The sequence below is a fragment of the Chiloscyllium plagiosum genome, chromosome 29, assembly GCF_004010195.1.
Source record: "Chiloscyllium plagiosum isolate BGI_BamShark_2017 chromosome 29, ASM401019v2, whole genome shotgun sequence".
NCBI lineage: Eukaryota > Metazoa > Chordata > Chondrichthyes > Orectolobiformes > Hemiscylliidae > Chiloscyllium > Chiloscyllium plagiosum.
In genome coordinates this window covers 20,708,909-20,721,053 of record NC_057738.1, presented here as the reverse complement: position 1 = coordinate 20,721,053, position 12,145 = coordinate 20,708,909, and the positions used below count along the sequence as shown (strand labels likewise).

Here is a 12,145-nt window from a genome sequence, read left to right as displayed (position 1 = left end):
TAATTCTATAAAGTAATAATTTAAAAATAAGTTCACAGAATTGGCACAGTTGGCACAATTATTCTTGGTTCTGTCAGCATATTATGATGATGACTCTGGCTGATGTCAGAAGGCAAAGTCATATATACAGGTCTGGCTAGATAGATCATATGTTGATTTGTTTTGGATTTAGCAAAGTAGTCTTTCACTGAAATATAAACACACAATGTTGCAGATTTTGCTTTGACAATAAAACTAGTTTATTAACAGAAGCAATGAAAACCAAGTGGAAAAATAGAATTATCTGGAAGGTGACAGCCTAGTGGTATTATCACTGGACATTTAATCCAGAGACACAGGCATTGTTATGGGATCTCAAATTTGAGTCCCACCACAGAAGATAGTGGAATTTGAATTCAGTAAGAAAAACTGGAATTAAGAGTCTAATGATGACCATGAAACCATTGTCAATTGTCAGAAAAGGCCACTTGGTTTATCAATGTCATTTAGGGAAGATTATGCCACCTTCGCCTGGTCTGGCTGACATGTGACTTATATTGACTCTTACTGCCCTTCATGATGAGTAATAAATGCTGGCCTAGCCAGTCATACCCTAATCCTGTGAATGAATAATAAAAGACCAAACCATCCACCTGTAATAAAATTCAAAATTTTAAAGGGACAACAACTGTCCGTGTTGTATATCCTGGGTACCTCTGGTATATAATCTCTTCAGGGTCCCTGTATCTAACAGCTTGGTAGATTTAAGTAACCTGTGACCATAAGATTTTAGAATAGCATTGCAAATAGCTTCCTGAAATTGTCACATACCTGAACTTAAATGCAGTTAGCTTTAAGCTACCTGTTTGAGGTTTTATCCCAACGCTTCTAGTCTGGGGTTAACTATAACACTTCATTCTAAGAGCCTAGTTCACTATGTATTCTTTCTTCTCAGGAGCACAGGTCCATACAACTGTCCTGTTCCAAGGATTTCAGAGGACTGCTGAAAACTCAAATTAAAACTGAAACCAAAAGCCTTCCTCTTTAAGCTATGAAGTTTCCCTTGAGCTTCATAAAAATCAAGTTTCAGATCTCTAACAAAGCTTGAGTCACCATTATTTACCTTGCTGGGTCGCAATACAGTGTAAGATAAACAGAAGTCCACCAGTGGTGCACAAAAGCCCGTTCACTGTAAAGCCAGGTCTCAAAAACTGTTGTAAAACTAATCACAATGGTTACTGTAAAGCATAAATTAGTTATTGACTTCAGGCAAGCAACATCCACTTTTACACTGACTCAAACCTAAACTTCGAATAAATGATATTAAATAAATATAATCCTTTGAATTTTTACACTTTTATTTTTAGGGTGCCCAGCGAAATATTATTGATAGTATTTATTACCGCAGTCACAGATATGTGCATGTAATGTTTTTGGTGGACGTGGGAATATGGCACAGAACTATGGAGTCTTGGCACGTTGTGTTCTATGTTTTTAAAATGACTGCAAGAGCAGGTCAGAGACTAGGAATTCTGAAGCAAGTAACTCATTATCTGACTCCCCTGTCCACCCTCTACAAGACAGGTTAGACTTCTGTTAAAATACAGTCTGCTAATCTGAATGAGTGTTGCTCCAGCAACTTTGTAACTCCAACTTCAAGACAAAGTAGCCCACTAATGGGCACCCTATCCACCGGCTTAAGAGTTCACTTCCTGCAATAACTGCAAACAGTTGCAGCAATGTGCTTTGAGATGCAATGTGGCTACTCACCAAAGCTCTTTCAGTGGCACCTTCCGAATCCAGTGCCAAGCAGTAGGCACCTGACCATACCATTGTGTTCTGTCCAGGTGAGGGGTAAATCTGTTCCTGTTTTTTTTTTAACCAATGGCCATGACAAAGATTTATGTACTGTTTAGTTCACAGCAATATCACAGTACTTGTTAAATGATAAACTATATTGATTTTTTTGGAGCTGATTGCACGGTATTTTTGAGTGAAAGAAAAAGGAATTCTAGTGATTCCTAATCCTGAGGACAAAGATAATAAAACTCAGCATCAAAAATTCACCAGCACCGATATAAACATTTGAAAGGGGAAAGTATATAGTACAAAAAGGAAGATCAATTTGTACAATTTCAGGAGCTTTCTTGTTCAAGTCCCACCTTCTCCAGATGTGTATCATCACATTACTAAACAGGTTGATTCAAAAATATTTTTAAAAAATTATCCTTTGTGTACTTGGTGTTAAATTTTAACCCAAGGCAACAGTTGCTAATTGGAAGGTAGCTGATGCAACAGCCAAAGATGGTTGGGCTTGAGACTGTACACTGGAGAACTCTTAGTCTCTTGTGATGCAATGGTAGTTTCCCTACCTCTGGACCAAGAGGCCCAGATTCAGCTGCTCCAGAGGTACGGGATAACATTTCTGAACAAGTTGATTGGGCACTGTCTACCTTGAGACGCACTTGCAGAGATGACCTGGAGATAATGTGACTGATCTCCAATAGCCGCAACCATCTTCTATTGTGCTAGGTATGACTCTTACCAATGGTGAGTTCCCCCCATTCCCATTTATTCTAGTTTTGTTCAGGCTCCTTGATGCCACACTCTAAGGTGACGGAATTCAACCCACTGTCCATGTTTGGTTCAAGACTGTAAGGAGATGGGGAGCTGAGTGACCCTGATTTAATCACAATGTTTCCTTGCTCATGTTTGACCTTTTGCCATCAGACTTTGTGATCTGGAGTAAATTTCAAGGAATCCCAATGCAGCTTCCTTCCACTGTGTATACCACTGTGCCACCACCTCTGTTGCGTCTGTCCTGCCATTGATGATCTTGTCTCACACATTGTATATAAGATATTGTAGAGTTATGACCAAGTCAGGTTGTTGCTTCAGTAGTCTGTGAAACAGTTCTTAGTTTTGCAACTATTTTCATAGACTCCCTACTGTATGGAAACAGGCCCTTCAGCCCAACAAGTCCACACCAGCCCTCTGAAGAGTAACCCACCCAGACCCACTCCCCTACCCTATTACTCTACATTCATTTACCTCAGACTAATGCAGCGGAGCTCCCAGAGGAAACCCACGCAGACATGGGGACAATGTGCAAAATCCACACACAGCTGCCTGATGCGGGAATCGAACCCGGGTCCCTGGCATTTAGAGGCAAAGTGCTAAACACTGAGCCACTGTGCTGCCCAACCCCGAGCTATTAATCATGAAGACTTTGCAGCATCGACAGGTCATTTTCAGTGCTATAGTTGACACTAGGAGATCTGTCCAGTTTTGTTCCTTATGTTTTGAGTCTCTACCAGCCCATATAACTTTTTAGGGCATTTCAATATGGTCAGCCATATTACTGTTCATCTGGACACTGGTGAACCATTTGGGTTTTAACAATGATCGGCAATGGTTTCATGGTCATCAATAAACTTCTGCTTCCAGGTTTTTACTGATTCCGTTTCCACCTTCTGCCATGGTGGGATTTGAACCTGGCTTCACCGAATTTTGCCTAGATCTCTGGATTACTAAACCAGCAATACCATTAGTATACTTCCTCTAATACACTTCCCCAAGTATATTTACAGCTGACAATTGGAGAAGAATGTGACTGAAAATGCATGAATTGTTTTGTTTTGTTTTCTCTGCAGATCGTTAAGACACTAGTTGTGGCTTTGCTTCTAGCTGGAATGGTACCTCTTCTTTTAGGACTCTTGTTTGAACTAGTTATTGTCGCCCCCTTGAGGGTCCCTCTGGATCAGACACCACTCTTTTACCCATGGCAGGTATGTGAAGTGCCTTCAGTATATTCTTTGTCACGTTGCCTACACAAAATAACTAACACATCCCACAAAACATATTGGCAGAGGAACTATGGAAATAATTCAAATTGATATCCGTTTAATGTGAACATAAATTATATCTTCATTAGGCATAAGATCTTAAAAACAGGATGGAAACTTTTTAGAACGGTTTTTAATATTTTATAAGTACTTTAATCACAGAACAACCTCAGTTATCCGAACTCTCTTATCCAAACAAAATACTCACCCATCTCGTTCAGGTAATCTAGGTGGTTCTGTATATACTAAAGAAAAGCAAGCTTATCTGATCATTTGTTTTGTGCCTGTTTTAGAACCTTTGTGTCGGACCCTTCCACTCTTAGCTCAAATCTATTGCACTCTAGTTTTGGACTCCTCACCGTAGGAAAAAGACATTGGCCATTCACCCTACCTGTGCCCCTAGTGATTTTAAAAATCTCTAAGATCACCTCTTAGCCTCCAATTACTTCTGGAGAAAAGAGCCATAACCTATTCAGCCTGTACCTATGACTCAAACCTTCCAGTCCTGGCAACGTCCTTGTAAACCTTTTCTGGGACATCTCATGTTTAACTACATCCTTCCTGTAGAAGGGCAATCAGGATTGCATGCCATATTCTGAAAGTGGCCTAACCAAAGTCCTGTACAGCCGCAGCATGATGTCCAAGCTCCTATACTCAACGTTCTGACCAATGAAGGCAAGCGTGCCAAGCACTACCACCACACCACCCTGCCTACCTGCGACTTAACTTTCAAGGAACTATGCACCTGTACCCTAGTTCTCTTTGTTCTGCAACACTTCCCAGGGCCATACCATTAACTGTGTAGGTCCTGCCCTGGTTTGCCTTAGCAAAATGCAATACCTCACATTTATCTAAATTAAGCTCCATCTGCTGCCACTCAATGTCAGTCAAATCGTTTGGTTTCTTTCAGCACAGCATCTGAATCAGTTTCTGGACTCCTATCATTAGAAACTACTTTAGACAGAAATGCAGAGTCAGAGAAAAATAGCTTGCATTTCTTCCTTACTTCCTCTAAATACTTCAGAAAGGATTACAAGACGCAGATTAAGCATTTTAAAAAGTGGGCAGCACGATGGCACAGTGGTTAGTACTGCTGCCTCACAGTGCCAGAGACCCGGGTTCAATTTCCACCTCAGGCGACTGACTGTGTGGAGCTTGCACATTCTCCCCGTGTCTGCATGGGTTTCCTGTGGGTGCTCCGGTTTCCTCCCACAGTCCAAAAATGTTCAGGTTAGGTGAATTGGCCATGCTAAATTGCCCGTAGTGATAGGTGAAGGGCTAAATGTAGGGGAAGGGTCTGGGTGGGTTGCGCTTCGGCGGGTCGGTGTGAACTTGTTGGGCCAAAGGCCTGTTTCCACACTGTACGTAATCTAAATGTGCGGTTTACATATTGCTGTGCACTTTAAATCCAGTGCATTATTTTTGATATCCAGTTTTGGAGACACATGCAGCTTGTATTTTTCCAGTGTTCCATACAAGACAGTCAAATTCCAGTTGATCTGCTTCAAGCAGTGTTTGAGGATGTAGTGAAAAGGAACATTGGGTGTACTCTGGTTTTCTGAAAGGTTTTATGGAATTTTCCCATGCAACCAAATGGACTAAAGGGAATTTCTATTTTAATGCCTCATCTAAGAGATCCAAACCTGTGACAAGAAGGCAGTGTTTCTTCAGTGGTGCACTGGGCAGTTTAGACTACTGCCACTCAAACTGAGCTAAAATGTTTGAGAAACTATTCAAGGGTGCATTAAACTGCCAAGCTGTTTCTAGAACCAGATATTTTAAGATATTAGCAGCTGACAGTTGAATTTACACCAGTCAACTCGTGATCATACTTCCAATCCCTGCCAACACTGCTTTTTGGTTATCATTCCATTAGTTTGTCTTCCTTTATGTGCAAGTCTGGGTCATAGCTGCAATGGTTTATGGATCATGTTACAGCAGAACTCCATGCTGTCTTTCAGGCTCCTGCACATCTGTACTTTTCTGGTACAAATCTTGAGATCACAATTGAGAACTCCTGCTATTTATACCTTTATATATTATAACTTTTCCTCAATACAACTGAAGGACATAAAAGCAAACTATATCTCTACTGATGAGTTAACATAAACACAGAATTACATAAACCTAGTATGATTTCTAGAGGCTAACCAACACTTTACACATTGTATAACTAAATTTACAATGAAAATGGCAAATCTTCCAGTTGATTATGCCTCTTGGTTACTCCTTTACAGAGAACTTAATCCAGTAAGTATTGTGATTTGAGTCATGTTCAGGTTTTGAAGATGTTCCATTCGGGAAAACAGTTTGTGGGAGGAATGGTCTTTCTAATTAAATATATAACCACTTGTTGTTCCATTTTTTTGGATTCTGATATTTTGTTTTTGTAACAGGATTGGGCTCTTGGTGTTCTCCATGCTAAAATAATTGCTGCTATAACACTGATGGGACCTCAGTGGTGGCTGAAAACTGTCATTGAGCAGGTAAAATTGAAAAAAATGTATGTAGTAGAAATTTTAGAGGAAATAATTTGCTTTGTTGCTGTCATAGAGTCATAGAGCTCTATAGCATGGAAACAAACCCTTCGGCTCTATCTGTCCATGCTGCACAGTTTTCACAATTAAACTAGTCCCAATTGCCTGCAGTTGGTCCATTTCCCTCCATACCTGTCCCATCCACAAACCTGCCTAAATGTTTCTTAAATTACTATATTGTACTCTCTTCTATTACTACCTCTGTCAATACTCAATTATTTTCCAAATCAGCAACTGATTACAATGTCACTGTTGCAGTTAGTATCAGTATTGATAGAAACTTGTAAAATGGAAAATAATTTTCCTTTGTTACTGTTGGGTACTGAAGGAGCTTTGTTGTTAATTCATTTAAATTTTTTTAAATTTTTAGTTTGCTTTAATGTGTTCAGGCAGAGACCATCATTGCAGTGATTCTAAAGTACTACTTTTATAATAGACTTTACATATTCAAGCTCACATCATTTTGAGTTAGCGCTGACTACCTTTGATTTCACTGCCACGTACGCAAGCTCTTTCTATAAAGTCCTAGAAGACATAGGTTATATCCAGAAATTGTTGGCAGGTGTGACTTTATAAACAGGGGCAAACAGGTCTATATCGGCAATTAGAATGCCTCTTAACTTTTATTGTTATTCTTGACCCTTCTCGGTAAGGCTAGGAAATCAAATGTTGCCAGTTAATTACCTTGAGGTTGCATCGCACCTGTCCTGCACCAGTAGGTTTTCATACTTGTTTACATTAAGTTATGTTTCTAAGTAGTAGAATTAACACAATGCTGCTTGTATGTGAATGTATAAATCAGCATAAACTTCCTTTTTTTTAGGTCTATGCAAATGGAATTCGAAATATTGATTTGCATTTTATAATTTGCAAACTTGCAGCACCAGTTATTGCGGTGCTGCTGTTATCACTCTGCCTGCCATATGTCATAGCTGCTGGAATTGTACCCCTACTGGGTAGGTACTGAATCATTTGCCTGGGATTGCTTGCTTAAAACTATTTGTTGGAATGACTGCTTGCTTGACAGTGTTTATTGATACATTATTCTGCTCGAGACCTTCTGGCTGTCTGAGCTTTTCTTTATTTAGATGCTAAAGTTCAAAAATGGAGTGTAAATTATTACCTCGATGTACTTTCTCCATTATTATGTCGTGAAGTCACTGCTATCTTGGGTATATTTGTTGAATAAATGTATCCAGCAGCACGTATTGTAATATTTGAAGCCATCTATTGATAAGACAGTATAAGTAAATCCTTTTCATTTAAACGTTTATAGCCTGTATGAATATTTCATAAAGTTGCCAGGTAATGGTTCACATCTTTGCATGGGACAAACTAATCATTTTAGCTTTGTCACTAAAACAATTTCTGCTTTAAAATATTGAAATAACTGAATTAGTAGGCATGATTAAACTGTTTAAAGAATCTGAAACGCAAAAGTAGAAATTACTGGAGAAACTCAGCAGGCCTGGCAGTATTGGTGGAGAAAATGTAGAATTAATGTTTTGAGTCCAGTGACTCTCCTTAAGAGCTGTTTTCGGTCAGTGTTTTTTTTCTCTCCACTGATGCTGCCAAACTGGAGTTTCTCCAGCAGTTTCTGCTTTTGTGTGTTTTAGGTCTCCAGAATCCGTTGTTAATTTTTTTGAATAAAAAAATCTGTTTCAAACTTTGCCAGTGATTTTGAATCATACACCAGAAATAAGTTGTTTGATTTTCAATTTGTTTGTGTATGCAATGTATTCAGTATAAATTAAATTTGTCCTTTTGTTCCCACTGCAACATGTAGGTGTAACTACTGAGATGCAGAACTTAGTCCAGCGTCGAATTTATCCTTTGCTTCTCATGGTTGTGATACTGATGGGGGTCCTATCCTTCCAAATCCGACAGTTCAAGCGCCTCTATGAGCACATTAAAAATGACAAGTAAGTGTACATTACTGAATGGCTCACCATTGACCAGAGAATAAAAATAGTAAAACATTTGTATTATTTTCTCAACATGAATCTGTCCAATCAAAGATCTGAATGTAGTTTAATGCATGCATACGATTGAATTCAATGTTGTTCACTTACTAATGAAATGTTAATGTTAAGCCACAGAAATTTCATCTGTTCTTGAGATTAGATTATAGGCTTGCACTCTCTTATTCATGGTTTATTATAATATGTGAAAATTTGAATAAACTTTTTGTAGGTTTTTGATTTGGCAGTATCTTTGGGTAACTGGGTCATTTGAGACCCCATTTGTGCTATCCCTTTTTCATGTCACCAGGGTAAGGATCCCATGGTCAACAGTGCATTTTTGATGTCTAAGGCGCTAAAACCTCAAGGTACAATGACTTCCTATAGGCAGTATAATCTTCAGAAAAATGACTATGATCTCTTAAGCATGAGGAAACAACCAAGAAACTGCACTATGTATTCCTTTTCCCACTCATATTTGTGAACATTGTAATCATTTAAAACACAATAGGAAAGTGCTGCGTATTGAGGTGTGGAGAAATGAACAGTGAGACTGCCCTTGGTCTAGATCACCACCACTTGTACAGTGCATTTGTGTGCTGCTCAATAATGGGAACAGAAGAGCGTTGCTGTCTTGTCTTTACTGGTTTATTGAAACTGGTGTAGGCAATATCTCCCAGGAATTCAAAAGGATTCATTAAATGAAAGATGAGTCTGTGTTTCTGGAATGATTCCATCCTAGATGGCAATCAGAATTGATGTCAATATCTTATGCACATTAGGAAGATGTATCTTAATTTCCTGTTATCCTGTGATGTCAAGAAGCACAAAGACAATTTTTTTTTAAAATTACTTTTTAAATCTGCAAGTGTGCAAGTTGTAGAAAGAGAAGGGTGGTCTGGATTTCTCCATTGGACTGTCTTGCTGATGCACACTACATAAAATAGCTCGTTATATTTATGTCACAAGTGGCTGACTCGATTAATTATGTGGCTAAATATTTTTAACAGTATCTTCCAAAATGTTGTAATGTTTGTATCCTTTTTTGTTTTATCTGAAACCTAGGTATCTTGTTGGTCAACGGCTTGTTAACTATGAGCGAAGGACGGGTAAACAAACCATGACGGCATCGTCACCTTCTGAAGAGTAGTGGATGTTGACTGACCCTGCCATCCCTCCTGTGTGCTCTTCCTCCTCCTCCTGCCCGCCCCCTTCTCTTCCCATCTTCACATGCAATTTTTGCTAATGTCCAGCAAAAAGAGCCCAATATTGTCCTGTTTTCTTCCCCAGTGTTGTTGATGATAACTGTATATGTGTAAATAGAATGAACATTCTGAGCCCCTTAAAGATAAATGAATGTGCATTGTAAATCTTAAAATATGTATATTAATTTATTAAATGTAGTCATCACTTTATTTGAACTGTTGTCCTACATTTTGAGAGTGACAATGGCACAGAAGCAATACAGTGAAGATGTGTTTGAAGACTTCATGAGCTCACTTTTTTTAAAAAAAAATGTTCATACTGACTGGTGTATTAATACTCTGAAATAAGAATAACTCTTTAACAGGGAAAAGCAAAACAAACCTATCAGTGCATTATACCAATTACATTTCTCTATATGATTTGTCATCTTAACGCAATAGTCATACTTAAATAGCATGACCATTTTAAAATTTGTTTGGAAGAAAATCCTTTTGAGATCAACAGTATTGCAATCTATAGTAGAGCATTATACTGGTAATACCTCCACAGAAGCTCTTTATAGGTTGATGTATATTTGACAACAATATATTGTTCTCCCTAAAATCTCCATACAGATGTAATTCAGAAGTATCTCTGTTTTGAAATCTCTGATGCCATACCTTCATTTGCTGTCTTTTCAGCAGTGTAAAGAACATTTTTGGTTAAGATTCAGGCTGTCTAGCTCAGGCGGTGACATGACACCTTGTAATTCATGGTACCCACACTTTGCTAAAAATTAGATATCTGAAAGATTTTAATCTATGATCTTCATTCCATAAACGCCAAGCACTGTGAATCAGTGTGTTCATTGAGTTTATATTCTGCAGAATATAACAGTGAGCAGCTGGTGATACTACCTTTACTCCTGGTGGACTAGGGTGTATTTCACATAAGACTATGTGTGTGTGAGGTGTAGAGAACATTTCATTTTGAACTTAATTGTTAAAAGACATGCTTAAAAACAATTTGTCACTTTAAAACTATATCTTACTAGGTAATGAAATCTAATATTGGCTAGATCTGGACACTAGTTAATACAGTTTTCCCAAATTTGATTATATTTGTTCTTATATTTTAAAAGAATCTGCCAAAATGACGTGTATACAAGCTATTGTTTAATCTACAACTTTATTTTCACTGCAAGTACTAGTGAAAAGATGATGCATTATCAAAAGATGAAAAATTATTTTTTAAATATTATACAATGCAGCTGATTTAAACGTGTAACTGCACTTGTGTGCAACCATATTATGCAGCCTACCTACAGTAAGCACCCAATACTAATGAAATCTTGCAATACTGATGAGTTAAAATTTCAAAAATGATAAAGTCCAAGTTCATTTCCTCTAAGCCAAACTTTTTTTCAGTGAATCAACCCCAGCACTTTCAGGTGTGTGCACGAAATGATTTCATTATCAGCCAGAGGCGCACAAGCCTTTTGTAAAGGAATTATTCCTTTTCTTAGTTCAGATCGTCCTTGACCATTAGAGCAGATGAGTTTCAGCATCAGCTACTTAGTCTAGCCTCTGTTGGAGGCTCAATAAGTCAACTAATATTGTGATTCAGATTAAAACTTCCCAGTCAGCAATCCAGCGCTCTATCAACTCACTACTGACTTCTCAATGAATGTCATTTTTGTGAACTTTGTTCTTTTCTTAAGGACAATATCATGTCAGTTTCCTGATTTCAAAACAACTTGTCTTGAAGATGTAAACAATTGAAAAGTGAGTTCATGCAGTAAAGAGTAGGTTCACCCTTTTGCTGCTTGCACAGAATTGCTTATCCTGTTGATCATGGGCTATCTTCTCAGTTCAGAGCTGCATGAGTATAAATCTAATTGAAATAGTTGTCAGTACAAGTACTGGTCTTCATTGCTTTTCCTTGTGATAGCATTTGGGAGGGTCTGTTGAGGTGAGGAGATGTTACCATGGTGTTTTTAAGGGGGAGGGGGTGAACTGTTTTAGTTTCCATAATTTTGCCATGCTTCTAATAAGCATGTGTCTGCAATGTAATGTTTGCGGATGTTGCTGACCACCTGAAAATTTGTCCAATTTGTATTTTGTATCTGGATTGGAATGATTTTTCCAGCCGATCAAAGAAAGCAAACCTCAGCACTGGTGAACAAATGAAGATGACTTCTGGGATGTACTGAAATGTCAACTGTAAATGTAATTTTTATTTTAACATTTAATACAGATATTAAACTATTCTGGAAAATTTTTGTATTTACAAAGGTGACATTTAGGATGGTATCATAAAACCTTTAATATAATGATATGTTGTAGATGCTTTCTCTATTTGCACCCACTTTGCAGTACATAACGAAAGACTGTTACTCTGCATGATTTTTCTTTCCTAGTCATTTCCTGATCATGTCCATGGCTATCTCAACTGAGCACATTTAGCCTAACATTCATTCTTATGCAGTTTCAGCATAATTAATTCAAGCAGCAGCTCTGACTCTTTCTCCATGTTCACCAGGAATATACTTGTTCTGACTGAAATTAATTCAGCACGCCCCAGGCAAAAGTGGTTTTAATAAATTTGCTGATCATTAAGTTGGCCCAATAGAAGGCAT

General features: G+C 38.0%; 1 protein-coding gene across 2 annotated transcripts in view; it reads left to right on the top strand.

The window, feature by feature from the left end:
- march6 (membrane-associated ring finger (C3HC4) 6) overlaps positions 1–11,839 on the top strand; it is a 105,575-nt gene extending 93,736 nt beyond the window's left edge. For both annotated transcript variants that reach the window (XM_043719241.1, XM_043719242.1), the window contains exons 22-26: positions 3,633–3,767; positions 6,221–6,310; positions 7,185–7,317; positions 8,148–8,283; positions 9,388–11,839. In XM_043719241.1, coding sequence (XP_043575176.1) covers positions 3,633–3,767; positions 6,221–6,310; positions 7,185–7,317; positions 8,148–8,283; positions 9,388–9,472 — 579 coding nt within the window. In that variant the 3' untranslated portion in view covers positions 9,473–11,839. The remainder of the gene's footprint in view (positions 1–3,632; positions 3,768–6,220; positions 6,311–7,184; positions 7,318–8,147; positions 8,284–9,387) is intronic.
- The last annotated feature ends 306 nt before the right edge of the window (positions 11,840–12,145 follow it).